This window comes from Scophthalmus maximus, chromosome 2 (genome assembly GCF_022379125.1).
Source record: "Scophthalmus maximus strain ysfricsl-2021 chromosome 2, ASM2237912v1, whole genome shotgun sequence".
NCBI lineage: Eukaryota > Metazoa > Chordata > Actinopteri > Pleuronectiformes > Scophthalmidae > Scophthalmus > Scophthalmus maximus.
In genome coordinates, this window is record NC_061516.1 from 4,171,472 (window position 1) to 4,195,915 (window position 24,444).

Genomic DNA, 24,444 nt, shown 5'->3' on the forward strand with positions numbered 1-24,444 from the left:
CAGGTATATCAAGCTTTGGAAACAACTGATTTTTTTTCTTTTTTCTCCATCTTTTCATGGGATTCGTACACAATCATGGAAAAAAGAATCAAGATCACCGGACTTAACCAAAGGGATTCAGTGACATTTCTAAACTTAGATAAGCTCCCGCCCAAGAACCCGAATTCCATCATAATACACAGTCATAAACACACCCACACAGTCAGTTGTGCTGGTCGCTGACACAACGCTGGGTGAGCATGCTGCGAAAGGAATGTGGCTCGGAGAGGGGAAAGTGCTCGCGAGGGTGGAAGACTGAGAGAGAAGGAAAGACAGAGGCCGAGAGGGAGAGGGAGAGGGAGAGAGACGGCGTGTGTCCAGCCCTCAACAACAATCGCTGCACAGTCCAGTCCAACTCGGGCTAACAAGCCACAGACTCTGGCCACAGTCGGTGTCGATAATCGCGCTACATCCTCATCACGTCGTCCAACGTGAACACGCAGACACGAAACACATGTTTTTAGATTCAGTGTTCCAGGACTATCGCAACCTCTAGTGTCCGTTGCAAATAAATGTCCATAAATCTGCTACGAACTTAATCACATTTTTCTTCTGGGTGTTATCAATATAGTGATTGCTGTCTGTAGATCCTATCTGTACACTGCAAACACAAACAGCTTGGAGCAAATTTGGCATATTTTGTTGCTGCCAATTTTCCAAAATGGAAACAAAATATACTGCAGGAAAAAAAACAAGCTTATTCTTCTATCGTTGTATTCATTACCTCTGGTATAACTAGGGTCATTTTTAAATTATTTTTTGGAAATAAATAGCTTTAACTGGGGAAAAAAATTTAGGATTAGCGTTAGGGGTTAGGATTTTGGCAGTAATATATGGTAAAATATATTACTTTTTTCTGTGAAATGTTAAGTCCTGTTGCTTAGTTAAGAGCAACGCAAAGAGCTGTTATTTTACACAACTTGAACTATATATATATATATATACAGTATCTACGATGTCTAGGTAACATATAAATGATGCCTACTTAATTAATTCATTCTGGGTTTGTTGCTGTAGTCTGGGTTCGTTGCTCGGTTCATTTCATGCAGAAAATATTCATCCATTCACCTACAGCATTTTCTATATCATCCAATGCATTTGTTTAGAAATTACCTAAAGTGGTACAGTATGTCTCTCCTTCCTGATGCTGTTGAACAAGTGAATAACAAGCGAGTTGGACTGCGACCTATTGAACCGAGCTCTACGAGGTGTGGGAGACAGTAGAGATTAGCGGGCAGATTTACTTCCCTTTCCAAGGCTCTAATGAAGAAAGACAACAAAGCTGGAGATGGAGAAAGAGTGTGGAAAACAGAAGAGTGTGCTGAGGCTGCAGAATTACTGAGTGGTTTAGTGGCTGCTGTAATAATACTTATGCTGGTTGTTAAGCCGCTCGGGGCCGGGGGGCGGGGGGAGCCTCTCTGGCTGATCCTCTGCCCTCCGCAGCCCCCAGATGCAAAGCTTAGAGGGCAGCACAGATCGGCTGTGCCACCATCAGCACCACACGTAGCCTCGGCATCTAATGCCAATGTCATTACAGTGGACTTAGAAGGGGCAGGCTCGATGGGGCACTTCATCGTGCAGCGGCTCAGAGCTCATTTCACCAAACCTTGGCTTTTAGAAACCACAAAGGACTGCACTGTAAAACTCTGCAGTGGGGAGGCAGCCTGGCACAAGTCAAAGTGTGTTCCAGGATAAACCAGTAACCCGGCTACGGCGAGGTCTAAACCGACTTAAATCAAGCCCCAAAACAGATGGTACTTGTATCTCTCTCCCCCTCTCTCTGTGTGTGTGTGTGTGTGTGTGTGTGTGTGTCAGTGTGTATGTGTGTGTGTGTGTGTGTGCGTGTGTTACCTTAATCTGCTGTCTGCGCAACATTGCCAGTTCCCTCATGTCCCTGAACGGCTGAAGCAGGTAGTGGTACAGCTGAGTGGTCGCCTCCAGCAGCTCTCCGTACGCCTCGTCCTCCTCGGGGTAGACCTGCAGCAGCTCCACCATGCTGTCCAGGGCTTTGTGCTTGTCCAACACCTGGGAAAAAACAAAGAGACAAAGTTGGTCACAGACAAAGATCCACTTCCAAGCACGACAGGGCTGGTGTTGTTTTTACATTTTTCGAAATAAATGAGGGCTCCGTATTTTTTTTTAGATCAATCAATTCATAAAAAACAAAATTTAAATGCCCAGCACAACTTCGCAGAGCCAAAGGTGACTACTTATAGTGTCTAAGCCCGCAAGATATTCAGTTTACAAGGATGCATGACAAATTCAGGCAGCAAATCTGCAAATATTTGGCACTGTTTCACCATTTATGTTTGAAAAATGACTGAAACGATTAATCAACTGTCAAAATAGTTGCCGATCACTTCTCTGACGAATGACTAATCAATTAATAAGCTTATCATTTCAGCTCTAGCTGTTCAGCCTGTATCTCAGTACACCGAGCCTGGGATTCACATTGAAGAATGTAATCTTTAAAAACAAAAATGGTTCAAATTCACTGGTTTCTATCTTCTCTGCTGCTATTTGATAGGTTTCTGAAACGTCTACGTAAACAGAACACGATTCGGAAGAAGGAGGCATCACGTTGAGCTCCACGAGATTACAAAGATTTTCATTCATTTACTTTTATCTATTCATTTATTAATTTATTTTTAAATTGCATGACAGTTAATTGAGAAAATAATCAGATTACTTTTTTTTGTGCAAATAACTGTTGGCTGCAGCCCTAGTTTTTAAACACCTCTCCTACAGGAGTAAACATTGCACGTGGCGGTGACTATTTTCAGCTGTATATTTAGTGGCCCAGTGAGTTTTAAGAGCACCAGGATGATGTATGAAGTGGGACCAACTCAAAATAAAGTTCAGTGCCCATTGTGATGTACTTTTAAACAACAACAATGGAGGTAAATGGCTGCACAGGCAATACATCCTATTAGCAAGTATTGCCTGTGTAGCCATGGTCGTTTTATTGAAGAAAAAAATATGACCAGACAAAACTATTAAATACATCCAACTGACCAGCTGACCAACTTTAGACAAATACCAGAAATTATTGTCAGGTACAAGACAAAAACAAGGCAAAGGGTGTGATTACAAGCATTACAACGTTTGCTGGTAAAACATGACTCTTGTCTGATTCTGACTAATTCACAATTACGATGAGTCCCAAACAAAAGCTCTTTCAAATCTCAAGGAAAAAAGGAACAAGAGCAAAGAGTGTGAGAGTGCAGGCCCGCTGGTGTGTGTGGTCAGTAGTGATACCATAAAATACGTTGTTTGAGTGTAGCACAATGAGAATACACTGGCCCCCAACTATTTCTGATTCATACCGAATGTCCAGCGATCCACAGACTGTGTATTGTTCCCGAGATAAATGCTATCAAAACATCTATTGTACACACAAACACAATCCATCTCCCAGCTCTCAGAAACCCCTGGTACCAACGTATACCACACAATACACCTCCTTCACTTCTGCGCCATGTAATATTTAAATGTAATGTAACCACCACCCCATCTTCGTCCAAAGTGCTGAATAAAGTGCTCTCCTCTCTATAGATATGAATAGACACTCTTATATTAACTGCAGGCTGCTTTTCCAAAGCCCTCCATGCTGGGGACCGGGGTAGACACAGCACGATTCAGCTCGAACACTGCTCCTACTGTTTACCTTGGGCCCGCGTCTCCCTGGTTACCACTGACCGGCCCGACACAGACTCCCAGCCCCTGCGGTCGCTGCCAGCCAGGAAAACCCCTGGGCCAAATGAGCAGACTCCCGCATGGGCACCGGCGAGCAAAAGCTCTGCTGTTTATGTGCCATATTAACTTGGATTCAAACTAGCTCTTAAGATATTATTAGAATAAATCACTGACGCCGATCTGGCATTACGACTTCCTGACAGATTTTTTTTGTGAGGCATATCATTCTCATTTTCTACTATAATTGTATTTACATAGTCAAATCTATTTGTCGATGAGAGCCAGAAGGCCTGCGACTGCTTAGTGTGCGCGAGCTGCTGATCCAGCAGGATTACATGTCTTAATTAGAGCCAAAACTATTCGTCGATTGATCGACAGCAAAAAAATTGCCAAACATTCCAAAGTCCCAGCTTCCCCGTGTGGAGGATTTCTGCCTTTCTTTGTCCTAAGCGATTGGAAACTATTATAGAAATTTCTGTAGAAATGTTTACGATCCTGAACTGCTGGTAGGACAGAGTAGTTTCAATAACTAATTTTGGATATTGTGATCAGTATTTTTTTTTTTATATTCTTGCATTAGAGTGATCAGAGTAATCAATCATGAGTGTCTGCAGGCTTAGTGTCATGGAAGGTCAAGTTTAAGTTTATTCAACAACGTTATTCATTGATTTTCATAGAAATTAGATGTGTCATCATATATACCGTCACAAAATTCTATCTCAAAATAATGGTTTTCCAAGCAAACTGTGATTAACATTGATCAATGAGTTGATTAATCAATCAGCATCTCTTTTTTTTGGCATTTTTGATAATTCATGGATTCATTTAGAATTGAGTCACAGGATGAATCAAAAATAAAAGGAATTTAATTGGCACCCCAAACATAGATTTTATATACGTCATATTTTATTTATTGTATAATATTTGTATTATTTGTTGTCTGTGGCAGTTGCTTCTATTTGCATTTCATTTAGGGCAAGCAGTAAATAGATTCATTTGTGTGCTTAATCTTAAATTCACATCTTTGAAATGTTGTTGCTGATAAATAAGCTACATTTTTCCAAACAGAACTACTGACGAAAACAGGGTAAAAAAAGAAAAGAAAAAACAGCTGGGGTGGGTAGAACATTATACTGCATGTCCTTTTTTTCCTCTTACTTTTCCAACTTATTTGAAAGATGTCACCAAAAAAAAAAAATATGTTCATGTGCTAAATTTAGCTGTTGAGCCTACTGATGGCACTCCAGTGTGCAATGAGGAAGTAATTACAGGATGTTGTGAGTGATTTGAGCTACAGTGTAGCCGGTCCAGCCCTGTCATCACTACTGACTCTTCCAGTTTGTCGGTGGTAAATCCGCTCGGTCTTGCTGGAGAACTTTACCCTCTGCCTTTTAATTGAAATGTCTCACGGGAGGAACACGCCTCGACTGTGATCTGAGCAGACACTCTTGTCTTAAAGCTCTTTTGATACGACTGCTATTTGAGAGCCGTGATAAGCACAAGAAGTCCAAGCAGGAACGTCAGTTATCTTTTGCACAGAGATGTTCCGATACCATTTTCTCTTCCCGATACAGATTCCGCTAGCAGGACTTTGCGCATCTGCAGATACTGAATACCGTTCAGATACCGGTGCAATTCAAAAAAAACAAAAAACTTATATAAGAATGTCACAAAAGTCATAACTGACAAAGAACACACATTAATAAATCTAGGAATAGACAACAATTATTTCCTTTAAATAGCTGTTAAAGTGAAGCCAGAAATATAATAGTTTTTAATAGTACAGTAACAGTATCAAACTTCCAAACTAAATACATCTGAAGATAAATACTAATTATTTTAATTGTTAACCTGCAGCTCCGGTTTAGAAAAATAAAATACTTTTAGTCTGTATCTTTCACAGTAGCGGTATAAATCTGGTACAAGTCCCTGTTTTACTTGTGGGACTTTGCAGGGTGGAATATTGTCGCCCCAAAAACAGCAGTTGCGCTGTACTGTCGCTGGCAAGTGCTGTTCATAGAGCGGCAAAGAAGAAGGGACTTTCTGTAGTGAAGCGTCGGCCAGATTCAGCGAAAATGTCAAATATTTGGCAATATTTCACGCAGCAAAGTGCTGTTTCATGTGGGTGAAACAGTTGGAACTACACAACTGGAATGTCAATACCACCATACACTGATTCGCGCATTCGCCGATGTTGAAAGTAGAACTCAGAAAGTTGCTGTTCCGATACTGGTATCGGAACAGCAACTTTCAAACCTTGAGATGTGCCTTTAAAACAAGCTTATCAATATTATTATTTACTTCCATCTGTGAGGGGGTCATAATGCTTTGGCTCATTAGTGTAACCCTTTTTACTGGTGCAGATCATGTATGGGTGTAAACCAGGAGTAATTGTAGCTGTAGACGGCAGGTAACATGCACCAACAAGATTATTACTTTCATTAAAAGATACCCTCAGGTGCTAGTTTATTACACTTCGCAAAAACTAGTGGGGCCAAATACAAACGTCCAGCAATAAATCCCAAACTTTATGAAGGTCATAATGGGTTTTTTTTTCTTGATACTGTTTTTCGAGAGGTATTGATTCAAGTGTATGATTACTTCAGAGGCTGCAGTTTGTTGTGCTGCTCAACTTAATTGCGTTATACACTGACGTGTCTGTTATAATTGATATAAATACCACTGTGCAATACAATTCAACAACACATCACACTGCAGCCTCCCAAATGAGAGCAATCAGAAATATGTGTGGAGTATTGCATTTGTCATCTTGAGGTCGGGAGACTTTTTTTTTTTACATTTTACAGACTGAAGGATTAAATTGAGAAAATTATTGGCAGATCAATCCAAACTGAAAATAAGTGGAGAAGGATTTGCAGCTTTTTACAAGCCTGGTTTACATTACCCTCAGCATCGTCATGTTTGGTGCCAAACACCGTAGTGTTCAACATCCAGCCTGTTTTAATCATGCTGTTAAACTTTATCCTGCCTGCGTTACGATTTAGTTCATGTTTCCTTCGTTTTCATCACAATTTATCATTCAACAATAAAGAGCAAAGCAAAGCCACTGACAAGTAGCTTGCGACGTGTCAGGTTCACAGTAGCGGAGCTGTTTTTGTGTGACGACTGACCACAGATAAGGGGGGGGGGGGGTTTGTTCTGTGGTCAATGATTGACAGATGGATGCCCAACATGTGATCGGTGTGTTTTCCACACAGTCTGTCCTCCTGCATGTTTGGTCCCGGTCATCCACCACACATCAGACAGTCAGGAGGCCGAGGCTGCATCTTGTGAAAAGTTGTGGTAAGGGCACAACAGTGGTTCTCCACCTGCTCCACACACACACACACACACACACACACACACACACACACACACACACACACACACACACACACACACACACACACACACACACACACACACACACACACACACACACACACACCCCCCCCCCCCACCACCACCACCACAACAACAACCAGGTGTGTGTGTGTGTGTGTGTGTGTGTGTAACTGCCTGAAATACGTCAGATGAACCTGCACATCATAATTTGATAAGCGTAAAACCAGTTTTGCTTGATGCAAATTAAGTTTGTGTGGCCTGACTAATCATTGCAGCCCAACAGTACATTACATTACTTCAAGAGGTCAAACATTTGTGTTTTACCTTCCCATCTCAACATCCCAATAAATCTGAACTATGGCCTCCTATCTACTGGGAGCAGGTCCGCACTCTTGCTTCTTATAATAGCCACCGTCAAGGGTTATCAAGAATGGACTTGTTGACCAGGAAAATGGAAGCACGTGCGTCCACACCATAGTACGGCGGTGTTTATTCAACTCAATGGTAACGAGTTTGGGGCTGTAGCCGTTAGTGGCTGAGCTGGGTCGCATTGTAATACAAGAGTTTCCAATTGTGTGTTCCATGTATGTAAATGGCACAAAATATTAAAAACACATTTCATAAACAACAAGAAAAGGTATGGAGATGGTTTTGCAACAAGTTTTTCACAACCCAGTACAACATTGTCTTCAGATCGCTTTCTTTTTTGGTCAAAAACCGAAAGATATTCAATGTCCAATAATATAAAAACAAACACAAAAACCCATTGGGAAAACTGGAAAATGTGGCTTTTTTTTCTCCTTTTCTTTAAACAACTGAATAATTAATCCATTATTTTTTTTTAAATAGCTGACATCGATAAACAATTCATTTGATAAAGTTACTGATCATATCAGTCATGGAATATTCTCCTCTCCTGTGTGAGAGGCTGTTCGAGGTCATCTTATCTCTGACAGATCAGGTCCCCGTCTCTGGATTAAAGTCTACACATCCTGATTCCAACGAGCCATTCTAATGACGACATGATTTTGAGAGTTAAATACGCCACGCTGACCGGGAACAGGTTTATGGGACATCTTGCACTGACACTTTTTGATCTTTGTACCAACCAGGAATCCCCTCAATCTGTAATAAATACGTCTGTTCAAGACATCTACAGTCTTCCTGATTCAACTGCATCAATTTTTCCATCACAGTATCCGCTCTACTACCGCCTTTCAATCGGGCCACTTCCAGTGCCACCGTGCCGCCCTCAAATGCAGACAGACACATGACTTGGCTTCCTTTGCCATTGTTGTTCTGACACATTTTCCACAGAAAATCCAGGAAACAAAACAAGCTCCAACAGTTGGTACACTCGATTCAGGCCAAATCCATGTGTGTCTTTGATCAAACTGAGTGCAACAAAAAGCGTTGAGGGAAGGCACCTCCCTCAAAGATGCTCATGCAAAAAAAGAGCTTTGTTACAGTACATATACTCCAAAGCGGTGGTGGACAGCAACGAAGTACATTTGCACTGTACTTAAGTACAGTTTTTGAGTATTTGTACTTTACTTGCGCATTGTTTTTGGGGGAAACTGTTTTTTCCCCCCAAAAAGAAAACTTTTTTCTTTGAGTCCACTACATTTGAAAGTCAAATATTGTACTTTTGACTCCACTATGTTTCTATGAAGGCCCTTGTTTCTTGTTACATTTGCGTTGAAGTCAGCGGATGAGGGTTCTTTTTTTTTCTACTTCACAAAATGCAAAACTACATAAACTGTGTTCATGCAGTTCTGTGTGTATCTTGATTTGTGTGAGTGGTGTTGCCGTATCTCTACCTCGCGCATGCGCTACTCAGACTGGGCAGCTGGTCGGTGGAGACACGTAGCGAGCTAGAGAGGTGACGTCATCAGCTTTGAATACTCAAGCACATTTTAAAGCACTCCTGTCCTTTAACTCAAGAAATAATTTGAGTCAGCCACATTAACTTTTATGGAGTGACATTTGACCGGGAGCATCTCTACTTTCACTCAAGTAATGGAGTTGTGTACTTTGTCCACCATCACCGCTCCCAGGTCACTTTTTATTTGATGCACCTACACAATCTAATGCAATCCAGCACAAATGCTCTGCCACAGTTTCTTCCTTCATAAGGGTTAGGGTTAATTCTTCACGTTTGTGGATGGAGTTGGCTAAACCGCCCCTGTTTAATGTACGCCAGTTCAACACCGCCACAAACTACAGCCTCAATAAGAAATATTAAGTTGAATAAACGCCAGGCTGAGCTGTTGTCTAGGATTGTATAATATTTATCCAGCGTACCTAATAAAGTGACCACTGAGTGTGTAAGTGAGACATTCCATCTTTTTAAAGCTATTTCTCTTCCTGGTTCTTTAACCTGCTGTTTGTTCTTTGCGTGTCAGCCCGTTGAACCAAACCACAGAGGAGGTGAAACACTTTGCCCGAGGCTCAGTTTCCTCGCCAGTGAGTTTGTATTTACTCAACAGTATCTGCACTTGCTGCAGTCGGATTTGTCAATCGCGTCCGCTACAACAACTGGGGAACATTTGACGCAATAGCTAAGGACATGATAATAAAAAAACTGTGGCCTCTCCCTGTTGAGCTAAATGTGTGTCTCCCGCACTGAAACAATGCCGGCAGCTGTGCCTACACGTCATTTCTCTAAACTCCACCTCCGATTGTTCTGCAGTGTTTCTACTCCCTTCACACGGCTCGGCCAACTGGAGTGTGATGTCTGGCCAGACCCGATCATATTACAGGCCTGTGAACTCGCAGCAACAGATGGTTTATCACAGAGGAGGGAGGGAGAGAGGGGGGGGGGGGACAAAGGAAGAGGAGGAGAATGAGCCCTCGACCGAGAGGCACAATTATGCTCTGAAAACTAAACACGCTGTATGGGACCAGTCTCAGGGTTTTCTGCTGTTTTCCTTTAGGTTACATTGCAAACTTCTTCAGACATATCAATACCCCAGATATGGTCATTAAACACCTGCCTCACGACCATGAAGGATCGTCATTGACAACCACTAGAACCCGCCTGGAAGTCTTTACCACGTGCTTCTAAATAACTAATCCTAATAATGTCACGAATTAATCACTAAAGTGGAACTTCAACTAATGACTCCCTTCATTATGGCTGAAGCTGCTGATTATTTCTCAACTAGCCAATAAATGGTTTAGTCTATAAAATATCAAAAACAGAGCCAAACAGTGCCATTTAAAAGTTTCTCTCATCCCAAGGTGACATCTTCCAGTGTCTTGTTTTGTCCAACCACCCATCCAAAACCCAAAGATATTAAGTTTTCTTTCATACATATATATATATATATGTATATAAACAGGGGAAAACGAAATCGTCATTTCTAAGATGCTACAAACGGAAAATATGTGACTTTTTGTGCTTACAACAACTATTGTTTGACTATCAGAATAGCTGCAGCATCATGTTCTGCCCATCGAACTGATCCATGTACAGTATCATCGCAGCTCCACCTGGACCCGGATGAATGCAATGAATGGACTGGGTGCATTAACCAATACAACAACAACAAAAATGACCATTCAAGGTCCACACGTGATTTTTGCACAGAGCCAGAGGTTTTTCGGGAGGACGGTGCTGGAGCCATTTTTGGAATCAAGACCCCACTCATAAACACTTACATCTAATGTTTTTTCTTCTTCTTCTTTTAAATACCTACATGGCCTTTCTGGAGAAACTGACTGAACTGAAACCAGTGCTTGTAAATGATTTGAAGACCTGCAAATTCCCCTGGGCATGCATTGGTCCTGTCGCCCCTCCGAGGCCTCTGAATGGAGACCCCCCACACCCCCCCTGAAGACCACCTCTCCAGACTACGCCACATGACGACCGGCTGCTTCACCTCTTGCATGCGCCGCTTGGCCCGGTCCAGCGCGTCCTCGTGGCCCTTCCGCCTCAGCTCGCCCAGGCTCTCGTAGTACTCCTCCTCCGCGCCGTCGCTCTCGGAGAACAGCACCCGGGACAGGATCCTCCAGCCGCAGGCGTCCAGGGCGTGGCCCAGGTACACCTGCAGCTGGCGGCACAGGGGCCCCGTGTCCCGCCGCGCCGCCGCGGGGGCCCCGAAGAGCGCCGACCACACGCCGCACGGCTCCTGCGGCAGCGCGGGCAGGCACGGCGCCAGGTCCGAGTTGACGGAGCACAGCTGGAGGTGGGCCGCCCGCAGGTCCTGGAAGGAGAACAGCCCGGCCCAGCTGAAGTCCTCGCGGTCCCCCGGGTCGGCCTCGCCGGGAGACGGCGGGGCGTCCGCGGGCCCCAGGATCTCGATGTCCGTCACCACATCCCAGGACCCGGACGCGCGGCTGACGCACTCTGAAGTCTGGGAGCCCGCGACTTTCGCCGCGGTCCCGTCCCCGCCACCGGCCCTGGCCGCGGGCTTCCCTTCGGGCACGGAGCGGGGTCGGGCTCTGGCCGCCTGGCGGGCGCCGTCGCTCGCCGTCGCGCCGGGACCTCTTGCGTGTTTCTCGGCGGCCAGCGGGGCGCCAGGCGCGCCGGAGCCGGCGCTGCAGTCGAGGAGCGGGTCCAGAAAAGTGGCCCGTCTCTGCGCGGTCCGGTTGTGGCAGGTTACGGCGAACCTCCCCTCGATGTCGTTCCAGGCCACGATGAAGGCAAATTTGTGCCTCTCCTTCTCGTCGAAGACCCTGGGTCGGACGGACACCCAGCCGGACTCCAAGTTGTCCTCCATGGTGAATGACATCTCATCCAGCCGGAGAGGAGCAGATTAACGTTGTGCTAGGAGGAGGAGGAGGAGGAGGGGGGAGGGGGGGATGTCGAGGCTAAAAGGGTTCAGCTAGCGGGCTAGCGATCGGCACCAGCCAGGAAAGTAAAAAAAAACAACAACAACAAAAAAGATTTAAACACCCGCCGGAGCGGAGGCGAACAAACGGAGTGAGGCGGCGCGACGAAGGGCCTCCAGCTTTGTTTACCCGCTGCCCGGCTGCGTGCGAGCGGCCGAGAGCGCGGCTAACGTCGCCAGCCGCTCCGGAGGGCTCGGGCTCCGCGGTGCAGACGCCGGGGAGAAGTTCACCGGACAGCGCGGTGAGTCGGCTTCATCTCGGGCCACACGACGTCGGTTGCCATGGCACCTGTCCGCTCACCTGCACGCCGCGACCGCCGCGGCTCGGGGAACAGCGACCGACGCGTTGTCTGCGACCCGTCCTTTGTCCGCTCGCAGACGACGCGACCGCGCAGTGTCACGTGTGCGCCTGTGTTTACAAGCAGTCAAGGTGCGTGTGCGTGTGTGTGTCAAATCCGGGGAGGGATTTCACTGCTGCACCCCCCCTCCTCCTCGTCCCTGATGCTGCCTTCATCACCAGGACTAAAAGTGGCAAATACGACACTTCTTCAAATTCTCGTTTGCTGTAGCCGTTTAAACCGTCATAAAACAAATTACATTTTCATGTAAAAAAAAATTTAAAAAAGCGACCGAAATCTCATTCTGTGATTGACAGGGTCGAGGCCAGAGTTACCAGATGCTCTGATCACGGTTGTGGGCTATTTGGAGAAGCAATTGGCAGCCTTTTTGTATTGTTTTTCAATTACAGTATTCAAGGTTGTTGCTGTTGACATTGATTTATTAAATAGAACAAACAATATACTATGAACGGGCTAACATTTATCGTCGAAAAGAAGTACCTTTTTATTTTATTTTATTCGTGGCATACATTGTGCCTCGTGTTCCCCAGGCAACATGAACGCACCATTGCAGTGCCTTTTCTTTAAAGAGCTTATCAAACCAAACAACGGAGACATAAAATAAACCCGCACGATTCAGTTGTCCCTGTCAGTCCTTTAACGCTGATAATCGGGTATTTTTGCTCCGTTTGCCTTCGTCGTTGCGGTTAGTTGGTTACAAATAGATCCCCCTGTCTGTCGCAGGCGTGCACGAGGAGCATAAACATCTGCACGTGGGCAAATTCATGACGCAATCACGCAGGGAACGTGCCGACAGCAGGATGCCGTACGGCAAACCGACTGGGACAAAAGACCGTCCGCTGTAAACACAGGTCGAAATGCGGAAGTGATGGTGAAACGTCTTATTTTGGTGCTGATCGGTATCAAGAAAATGTTTAGCAATTACAAATCCTGTCCACTTGATACGGTTTAATGTTTTTTTTTTTTGACAAAGACCAAGAGGAATGAAGCCGATTGAGTTGGAAAAACGGACCAATAAAATTGCACATCAAAGAACCAACTGCAAAAAAACGTCTGGACACCCTGTAGTTTTTAGTTTTGGTTTTCTTTATTTGTTAGTTTCTTAATATATAGTATGCCTGCCATTATTCTTGATGTCGGATTTGATCCTCCTGGACATGGATGATGAATGGCTCTTTGGCATCAAAGTGATGTTGGAAAAAATCCTTCTGCTCCTTCCAAGATTATTGACACCACATGAAAACCTTTTTAATTCTTTTCATTCTGTATTTCACTACGCAAACTCACATTTATAGTGAGATGTACACATTTCATCTCGTCATCACCCTTTGTACCTTCATGCAGCCCCATATCGCCACCCTCTCCCTCCTCCATGTTTCCCAGGCGGCACACTGTGGTGGCCGTCCTGGCCAGGTCCAAGCAAAACAATCTCCCATCTGATCCAAAAAAATTAATTTTGGTTTTCGTCTGACCAAAGGATGTGCTGCCAACATCCTCCAGGCCTCTTTTGCATTTCTTTGACAAAGTTTCATCTTGCAGTTTTGTGCCGTTCTGTGAGCATTTTTTCACTCTGTGTGATCAGTCAGAGACAACACTTTCCACTGGTAGTATGGCTCTTCCTATCACTCTTGTATCTTGCATATTATGTTCAGTAACGTCCTGATGTTCTTGTAGCTTCTCCTATCTTCATGAAGTTTACTGTTCCTTACAATGTGGAGACATGTTGCATTAGACTCGGCACAAGCCAGAACTGAGGAAGCTGTGACATTCACAGGTTTTCTTTGTAAGCATAATTATAATTATTCAAACTTCTGTTGCACTGAGGTTATACGGAAGGCCTTTATTTTAAATCTCAATGTCATGTTTGTTTCTAATTATACACAAGATCAAATAACCTACAGCTAGTTTTAAGAATGATACAGTAAAATGTTGCAGTTTAGGATCATAGTGAACAAATCGGAAAGGGTAGTGTTCAGTGGCAGAGTCGATACACTGCAGTTTTCTCAAGAAGCTCATTTTTTCCCTCTTTGGACATGGTTGGTTAGCAGAGCTCATCAATCACTCCGAATAATGTTAGCCCCGAAATGGAAAACAAAGCTTGTGGCCTACTCGGGGTTATTCACAGAGGTTGTGTCTGTCTTTGCTTTAGCTTGTTGATGAGGATGTTGGAGTTGTTGAATGGTTTCACGAGCTTGGATTTTAAAATTCGTCAGTATTTAAGTCTTGTCGGATGAATTGTCTGTGCACTTGTATGCTTACCTGCTCGCCTTGAATTGCCCCCTTGGGGGACGAATACAGTATTTTGAATTGAATTGAATTGAATTGTGAACAAGAAAAACAAAGGATAACAACTCCTGAAATAGAGAAACACTCTATTACAAAAGGATATAACTCTGCCTTATAATTGGGATGTTAAGATGAGATTAGGAAATGCTTTAGATATACTGTAGTTCCCAGGGGGAAAGCCATGCATTATATTCATTGACAAAGTCTAGCGGAAGCCTAAGACCACATCCTAATATATCCACCGCATTGTGTAGACACAGGACATCAGCTGAGGGAACGTTTTCTCTCCAGTCAAATGCAACATCTGACTGTGACACACCTTCAGCCCTCAGGTCTTAGTAGGCAAACTGCCTATATCATTATAAAAAACCTACATACTCTAGTTTGATCAAAAAAGATAGCGTAGTATAGATTTTTTTATATTATAACTCGATTTAATATCATTATTGTTATCATTACCCGTATTATTATTACTAATACATACGCGTTTTCACCACTAGATGGCAGCAGCAGTACATGTCAAGTTTCAAGTTTGTCCTGCTCGTATTAAAAATACAGGGGTTTTATGCAGTTTTTGATTAACAAGAAAAAATGGTGGAATGAAACAAGGTTCAGCATCTTGGATCGTTTTTGAACTGTTGGTCTCAGGGCTCAGTTCTTCAGTGTGAAGAATAGACTAATTACGATTATAAGAAGGTTTGATCAGATACAAATTACTCACTTTATTAGATTTATAATGAAAGTGTCTACATAATTAGGCTTTCAAATGATTATGTAAGGTTATTGCTAATTTATTTTGATCTGATGACATATCAAAATGATGATGAAACCCACCTATCTATACTATATAGGTAGGTAGGTTTCATCATAATGAAACAGACACAGAAATGTAGTTGTCGGCAAAAACTCAAATAAGGTTTGAACTGTTAAAAATAAAACAATCGGGCCACAATCATTCTACATCAAAATCGGAATGTTATTTTAACACTTTTTAAATGAAAAGAAAAATGATTAACCGCAGACCTCGCATTTAGAACTTTATTTTAAGAGATTTAAAAGAGGTTTCAATTTGAACGCATGCCGATGACGGTCACTGATGGCAGGAGGTGCATCCAACGTCTTTCACTGTCGGACCTCATTCACTGGTAATATCCAATTTTCCAACGGTGATCTATGTGTGCCAACAGTAGAATCATCATGGAGCAGGTAGAACAAATGAAGCCCAGAACAATGCAAGTCTTATCCAGCATCACAATCAATCCTCGGCGTGTTCGACAAATTGCATGAGCTGGATAAAAATACTCAGGACTGTTTTAGCCTGATTACAGCCCGTAAGCCTGAATTAAAGTCAAAACTTCATTAATATCTTACACTTTTATGGGTATGTGTTCATTATAAAAAAACTAATGGTCTGTGTCCTTTATTAGAGGAAGTGCCTTTCATTTGCTGAAGATCTGAGGATTTTTCCCCCTCAAAAAAACAACCCCAAGCCATCTCTAAAATGAATAAAAACCCCCACACAGATTTTTTTTTTTACAATTGGAAGTTTATTGCTACATATAGTTCAATTCTTCAAGACAACAAGCACTTTTTCGGAGTGTTAGGTCATTACAGCTGCTCTATTGAGCGTTGTAATTTCACAAGGGGCACAGATCGGATCATGGCACCGACAGAGGCACTCAATGTTGGTTAAGGCTGAAAAGCTCATTTGAAAGGTTAGTAAAAAAAAAAAAAAAAAAGGTCCATAAAAAGCCAGAAGTAAGAAGAACTTTTAATACTCATTTTGGTATGTATAATCGAGGGTGTGTGGGCGTGTGTCTCCTCACACGCCACCCCCCGGCTTCCTTCTGTCTGCCTCGGGGGGAGGGGGGGGGGGGGGGGGGGGGGGGGGGGGGGGGGGGGGCTCAGTGGCCTTTGTTGGCCTTGTCAAAGAGAACCCTCAGCTGCTCCTTGGAGGTGGCCTCCTTCTGCTGCATCAGGTCGACGTGGCCTTTGGTGACGCCCCAGCCATCAGGGTTGGACATGGAGGCGCAGAGGGGACGGCCAGACGCAGGCTTCAGCTTCTCCCAGTAGTCACGACGGGCCCTACGGAGAGGCATGTGTTGTTTTTTTTTCATGTAAACTTGAAGCATTTTGAGAGGGGGAAAAAAAAGGAAAAGTTGCGGATAAAGAAAGAAAAAAAAAAAAACCCTACCTAGCTCTGACCCAAGGCTTTGTGTGCATTTCCAGGCCACTACCCCAGTTGCCGTGCTTCTCCGAGCCAGCAGGCAGGAGACCCCTCTCGGGTGCCAGCTCCTCAGCCAGGGCACGGATGTGATAGGGTTCGAATCCGCAGCAGCCCCCGATATAACGAATGCCAGCATTGTACGCTTCCCGGGCGTATTTCTGCATGTCCCATCTGGTCAGGATCCTCGGCTCCAGACCTGTGGGAGAACACACCATTGCAGTGGAGTTTTGGGATTGCCGTCGGCCCCATTCTCTCCATGTCACAACTTACGAAACTAAAGATGCTGAGCGGCATCACTTTTGTGCGTACGTACTGAAGGGGAACTCCGGCAGATCAATGAAACCCTGGCAGTTGCAGTCGGGAGTGTGGTAGGCCAGTGGCTGGCACATGTAGTGAGCCTTCAGTCCGGCCTTCTCCACTCCCTCCTTCATCATCTTCACAGTCTTCACACAGGTCTCTGGGTCAAAGTGGCAGTTGATGCCCACAATCTGAGCCCCTACGCAAAGGAGAGATGAAAACCTGATCAGGGTTCAGAGTGGCACCGTTTTGTCCTGATACCAAATCAATTTCTTGGGATTCCCGCGGATAAACAGAAGTTCAAACGTTCCCAACATTTGCACATGTATGAAGGCTGAATTGTGTCGCACGTATGGAGATTGTCTCAAGTTTCTGCAGTGACCCACACTCAGGTAAACATAGCTAAAGCTTATTAAGTTCTTTAATAAAAACCCACCTTCATGAAAGTGAGGTCCAGTTTGTACTCAAACTGTTCTATAGATGTTGATTCGACCACATTGCGTAACAGTTATTATGCCTCATCAGTATAAATGACCTGGACTTAACATTGCGGGATCTATTACACAACTGATGTATTAAGACAACTGTTTGCTTTAGTTTCAGCTAGATCCTGCCGCCTCTCCAGCATCCGTGCATTCCTGCCGCAAGTCGGTCATGTTAAAATCCTGCCCTCCTCCGGACCGAGAGGTCCTGAGCAATGTTGGAATCGGGGGGGTTATAAGACGACCATGGGAATCCTGAGGAGGGTCATTTGTCCGGAAGATTAAGTTGCATCAGTCACAGCTGCCCATGACAGGCTCGACGGGCTCCAACCTCTGTCTTCTCGAGTATCATTCCTGCCCCTCATCCCTCCCTCGTACAGTAGGTGTGAGGACGGTCTAACCGACCACGCCCTCACCCTGGCTGCTCTGCACCTCTCCACTCTGGGACAGGACTCGAATAGACAGTAGATTTCGACTTTGCCGTACCAGCTCTGACGAGTTTGACGGCGCAGTCCCCAGGGGAGACGCCGTTCAGGTCTCCCCCGGGTCCAATGCAGAGGGTTGCAGCCACTGGCTTGCCGGTGGTCTTCAAAACCTGGACTGCCCACTCAGCTTCCTCCACATGCTCAAAGTACTGCAAGCAAAAAAAAACACACACACAAAAAAACCAAAAACATTTGGTAGGTCAGATAGGATCAGAACAGCGCAGATTGCTCGCGATGCCGACAAGCTTCTACAATAAATATTTGAGTTTAAATGTGAGTTTGATTGTAGCGATGAACCTACAGAGAGAATAATCAACGGTATCTGGAGCTCCGTCAAGTCTCAGCACAATAAGTCCATTGCTGTCTCTCGAAAGCAATATTTCAGCTCGTACATTTGGATGTACAATATTACAGTACACGCTGGCGCGGTGACAAAAGCAGTGTTGACTCAAATCTCACACGGCTGATGCACAGTCACGGGGAGTGGCGGTTACAACATTCCAGCCCCAGTTGTCGTACCCGGCAAAATATCCGCCGGCTGCTTTGCTCACTCGACTTGAGAACTGAGGGTTTTTTACTTTGGTGCGTTTCACAGGAGTTGGTAAGCATGGGTGCAGACAACGCTTCATCTGCCAGCATTTTGTTACAAGTCTGAAAACACGTTAGTGGTCCCTCCACTTCCACGGTAATGCAGTGTTTTACACTCAACCTTTTTACCTCTGAGTGCACTACCTGCCTACGGATAATGCCCTGCATGTGGCCATACAACAAGGCAGCTGACTGAAAACCTTTTAATATTGATGGGGTTGCCATCACCGATGGTGGTGAAGGTGGTCTGGTGAACTAAAGGCAGAACGCTCTTGTTGTGCTGAGGAACACTGAGGTTTTTGGCCGCATCCCCTAGTTCAACTGCCCAGACTATCATATGCAGCGGAAGCAACAAATTGTTCCGGAAAGTTTAACTAGTTTTGTGAAATTTCCATTGAGATTTTACTGCGGCAATATTTCAGTCTTCTGAGTTGGACACGATGAGGACGAACGGAGCATTTTCAAAGGTCGGGGCGGTTCATTCCAAGAAGGGGAACCACCTCAAACAGTTAAAAACATGGTCCAGGAAAGCAACAGCCTCAGAAGATTTTTTAAAAGTCACTTGCAGATGAAGTTTTTGAATTATAAGCACAGATACCTATCGCTGCATTTATTTGTGGATTGCGTGAGAAAGAGCAGCAGGGTAAAAACACAAGGACTCTCACAAACAGGTGGCGATTGATGAAATATAGTTCCATCAAAGAAATTCCAATCCACGTTGTAGGTTTAGAGACAGACACAAGTCACTCTGCATGCATTTGTGCGATCTGTTTTGACAGCTGATTGTGAATAGTTTTGAGACCGTTGTCACTTCACATTTGCAAACGTGTGTGCCGTGCAGTTGCTATGAAGCTTTTGGCTTTTTGTCATGGACATTTGCGCCACGCGGTTGCCCAGAAGGACAGCGCCTCTCCGCAGGCTTGGTTTCGGATTTGTAATGGCACTTACTGTTGCCAGGTGGGAGGCACTCCTGAGGGCGGATAAGGTCAGGGAACCAACACAACACAAGAGCACAGGAACCTTTACCCTGGAGGCGGTGGACCGATGCGCATCAATGCACCGGCGGGCTATTTTTAAGGGAGGTGACGCTGCCGACCCAGAGATGGGTTTACTCATTACTGCACCTCTCAGTCAGGATATGTTCAGCCTGATTGCAACGTACCTCTGCAATCAAGAAGTCCACGTTTTTCTGGACAAAGACATCCAGCTGCTTCTTAAAGGTGGCCTTGACGTCGTTCTCACTCTTGCAGCTGAGGTAAGAGGGAGTCTGAGAGACCCCTCCTGCCACCAGACCATCACCTTCATTGGCCACCTCTCTGGCCAGGTTACATGCTGCCTCGTTTATTTGCTGCCCCTGCAGTGCAAAAAAAATAAATATATAATAATAATAATAATAATACCAAAAAAAAAAAGACAGGAAGAGAAAGAAGGTTCAACTTTCACATCAGGAGAACATGAAGATCCCGTGTCCATGCTGTGCTGGCAGGGCAGTTGGATCTGTGTCCGGCGCTGCTGCCAACCTCCGAGCAGCTGCAGCCACTCGGGTTTTGCAAAGAAAAACACACAACTCACGGTGAAGCGCTGAGTGTGGCCTCTGTTCACCAGTTTGTCGTCGCTCGCGTAGAAGGTGAACGTCTGCATGACATTGGCGCCTGCCCTCAGGAACTCTCTGTGCAGCTGACGCACTGAAAGCAAGAAAAGACGGGGGGGGGAGAAAGATGAGAAAGAAAAAAAAAGTGGCTCATTGCACAAAAGTGGACGTACAGTTTTTTTCTTTTCTTCTAATGCTCTGAATAAATACAAGAGAGATAATGGAACCTTACCAGCCTCCGGGTGCTCGGCAGCAGCCTCAGGTGTCCACGGCCCTGCTTTGACATACCCCCTCTTCTCCAGGGCGAAGACGAAGCCTCCGTCCCCGATGACGACCTCTCCTCCATCCAGACGCTCCAAAATGCCCTGCGTAAAACCACAGCGCGCAGCGCGCAGCGCGCAGGCCGGGACACAGAAATGCACAGACGTTGTTGTTGTTGTTGTTTTTTTGTTTTACATTTGACAACACGGTGGCTGGCAGTGTGCAAACACTAAACCTCTTCCTTCTGCAGAAAACAAGCAGGAGAAATCCTGAGTGCAGTGGAGTCCAAACTTGAACCTTGAGAGTTGAGGCGTCTTATTTATTCGCTCACCTTCTTTGCTCCAGCTGGTGCCATGATTTGTTGCAGCAGTGACCGGCCCACTCTTCCAGGCTTGCAGCGTCCTTCTGAGTTTGTTAAGGCCTCACCGAAGGCATCCGTGCCCCATTTATAATCCGCGAGGGGCGCGGTTGGCCCGAAGAACCGCCCGCTTTTTGCGCGCAGCATCTTCTTCTTCTCTTTCTTTTTTTTTTCTTTTCTTTTTTTTTTTAGTTTTCACAAAGCAACCCATTATTCCTGATGCAGCAGATATGCAAAAAAGCTCTATTGACTTTATGGGTTTGATGCCTTTGGGAGAAGAGAGAGACAGACCAATAAGAGGATAAAGTAGATGGGAGCAGGATAGCTGTCAGTGGGAGAGGCTGAAGTAGGATCAGGCTGAGCAGGCTTTTTGATATACAGGAGGTTACAGAGATGAGAGAGAGAGACGTGTAGAAAAAAAAGACACCTGTGGGCTTGCCAGTGAAGATGTAGGGCGATACCAGTCATGATGTGAGTGGCTATGAAATGTTATTCATTTCAGGAAGAAGAAGAAAATCCTCTTCTTCTGGAATGATCCCAAACCAAGAAAGCAGGCACAGGAGGGGGAATGAGAGAACACACGTATACAAGCCCTGATACTGTTGCAGTGATGTGATAAAGCTACTGTTACATAACACAGTCAGATTGGTTTGGCATAATGTTTATCCATTTGGGTAAAGTCAGAAATACCTTTTTGTTGCTTCACTTGTGGGCCTCATTGCAAATACACTGATGTGTGTATATGTGCACAGTAAAAGGTTGTTTTCACATCCGTCTGCTGAAGGAACAAAGTGTCGCTGTGCTCACCGTGAGTGAAGTGAAGAGTTTGATATTTGCACTTTTGAGCATGACTCTTGTGACTTCACAGCTTGTGCTGGTCTAATATGCGACTCGTGTAAAATATAAACATACCAAACACAAATTAGTATTTTTTAAATGCCTTTATCCATGTCTGGAAGATGCTTTTTTCCCCTTTAACTGGACTTTTTGCCTGTTTAAAAAACCCACAATCAATTAAATGCTTTTTGGACAGAACAGGAGAATGTGGTCTCCAGTTTCCAGTTTGTCAATCAAACGTTGTTTCACAATTGAAAATGAAGATGCTCTATTTTTCAAATGGAATTATCTTGTTTATACTTATAAACTGCTTCAGGGTTAAATTTGCCGATGCAACGATGTGACATAGAGGAATATCCTCACGATTCATTTTATAATGGATCATCGACCGTTTTTTGGTCTACTAATGTCAGACAACAATGACAATGTCTCCAAAAGCCTGTGGTGGCTCCTTCGAACAGCTTGTCTTTTCCGAAAAAACCCAAAATAATCAATTTACTGTCACATCACACTTGCGCACGCCTACTGGAGTGAAATCTGCGATTACCTGATGAAAAGGAACATTTTCACAAATTCTCACAAATAAGATGCGGGACTTGGGTCTTGTTGAGCATCTTTGACTGAAGAATTGAATCACTTATCCAAATAGTTGCCAATTAATTTTCTGTTGATGGACTGATGGATTGATAAATGAATGGTTCAGCTCTAGAAGTGCTCGTAATGTACAGATGTCATTTCTTTATCTTAACCTATAACCTCTTCTTCGCCTCCCCAGACCTTGTCATTCCACACCTGACCACCAGTTGTCCTCATTGCCCCTCACCTGAACACTGGGCCTCTCTGCACACGTGCAGCTCAGTACCGGTCGCCTCAGCACAGTCCTGTCTTTTAACCTCTGGGAGCAACAGTTTATCATCTTTACCACATGATTTGAATTAATACAGTAATTTAAGCTGGCTTTTTTTGTAATATGATATGCAGACAGTGTGTCACCACTATAAAAGGAGCCTAGAAATCATCAAAAATGGATGTTCACAATCCAACAAACATGTAAAACCATTTTAGGAAACAATCTGCTCAAAGGCCCTGCACAGCCATAGAGGTGCTTCTTGATCTGGTTGGTTAGAGCTCTTCTCAGGCTGAAGGCAGGTGCTCACATGGTCGCCAGTTTGTTAGGTACGCCCAGGAAGAACGAATGCAGTCTAATGCAACAGTCCTGCAGTAGGTCCTCCCCTGTGTTAATGTTCAGTTTTTATTGAAGCGGCTTCAGAGATGTGCTGATTCAATGTCATTTTGGTAAAACAGGCCGCTGAGAGGTATTGCAAGCGTTACTAGTATTTAGTCCACCCCCCATATATCAGTCGAGGTTCCATCAGTGCAACAGCAGCAGAAACGACATCCTCCTCCTTCATGTCAATCACAAAGTTGAGTCAATCCTCTCTAATGACAAGTCCCACAAAAAAGGGACATTACGGCCTTTGTAGAGGCAGGATTTACGGCCGGACTGTTGTATTTGACTGTTGTAACTCGATGTTCCCAATAAACTGCCGACTGAGAGTAGATGCTGGGAACACACGAGGGATGTGCTGGTAAGAATGATCATGGTGGAATGTCTCCTGCCGCGAAAGTGGGAGCTGTCAGTCAGCTTGTCACGATCCGCAAGGATCATAAAACTCTTGAGTTATAGTGGACTCTGGTTTGTTTATTTTATTATTCCCTTTGTTGTACAATTCCTTGTGTACCTCTGTTAAGTTACTAAGTATTTAGTTTTTCTATTTCCTGTTTTACGTTGTGGTTTCGTTCCTCGCGTGTTGTCATCATCTGATATTGTTTGATGAGTGACATCATGAAGAGTCACAGTGAAGTCAGAAAATTATGACATATAGCGTATAGTGAAGCTCTGTGACTCCATGGTTAGCGATATAACATTCAATGTCCAACATCAAGAGGGTTCAGTTGTGCCTGAGGCAACGCAGATCAACATGTTGTTATCATTAATATCAGCCTGATGGTTCTTATGCAGCTCTTTTGCACGTCGGCCCCAGAAGCACAAAGTACTGCAAATGAAGAGGACGCAGGCAAACGGATAAAACATGAAAACCTCAACTTGAAAACACACCCACCCACCCACACACACACGCGCACACACACACACACACACACAATCAAACACCACGACGAGTAAGTGATACCTACTTTTAGCACCGAATGACGGGAAACGACTGGACAGACTCATGGACTCGGACTTGTGATGCCCACTTCGACCCAGTGGGGGTGGTGGGACGGAGGAGAAAAAAAAGCTCAGCAAATCAATCATCCTCGATGGAAAACCAGTCCCAACCCCTTGCAGGACACCATCACAGCACTGGGCAGCTCCTTCAGTGACAGAATGATTCACCCATAGTGTCCCCTGTGTTAATATTGCAAATGTATTAATATTTCCTTATGTGTCTGCTTCATGTTTACCTATTTATGGTTATTTTACATTTGTACTTTTACTATCCCCTTTTCCACTGTAACACTGAAAATGTCCATATAGTGGGACTTATAAAGGAATATTTTACTATCATAAATGACAGGAGAGAGGACAAGATGGCTCATAATTTGCCTATAATGTTGTGTAGCAAGTAATGAGACTAATAAGACTTTTACGAGATGGCAATATCCTGATGCCACAGTATCTCAGTGCTGCTACACGTCTACACCGGGTTGTTTTCTTGAGGTTTTTGTTGTTGTTGTCGTCTTTAGTCTGTTCACT

At 44.5% G+C, this 24,444-nt stretch overlaps 2 protein-coding genes across 2 annotated transcripts in view; both read right to left on the bottom strand.

Annotated features, from left to right (window-relative positions):
* jmy (junction mediating and regulatory protein, p53 cofactor) overlaps positions 1-12,993 on the bottom strand; it is a 30,703-nt gene extending 17,710 nt beyond the window's left edge. The window contains exons 1-2 of the mRNA XM_035624121.2: positions 10,965-12,993; positions 1,891-2,064 (exon numbers count right to left, since the gene is read on the bottom strand). Of these exons, the coding sequence (XP_035480014.2) occupies positions 1,891-2,064; positions 10,965-11,816 (1,026 nt within the window). The 5' untranslated portion in view covers positions 11,817-12,993. The remainder of the gene's footprint in view (positions 1-1,890; positions 2,065-10,964) is intronic.
* A 3,097-nt stretch (positions 12,994-16,090) lies between these two features.
* Positions 16,091-20,982, bottom strand: bhmt (betaine-homocysteine methyltransferase). Its single transcript, XM_047330596.1, has 9 exons — positions 20,823-20,982; positions 20,463-20,595; positions 20,212-20,324; positions 19,802-19,993; positions 18,053-18,200; positions 17,101-17,283; positions 16,755-16,983; positions 16,460-16,645; positions 16,091-16,424 (listed from the first exon to the last, which is right to left on the bottom strand). Exons 1-8 carry the CDS (start codon positions 20,844-20,846, stop codon positions 16,465-16,467), a joined length of 1,203 nt encoding a protein of 400 aa, XP_047186552.1. The 5' UTR covers positions 20,847-20,982; the 3' UTR covers positions 16,091-16,424; positions 16,460-16,464.
* Between the last annotated feature and the right edge of the window lie 3,462 nt (positions 20,983-24,444).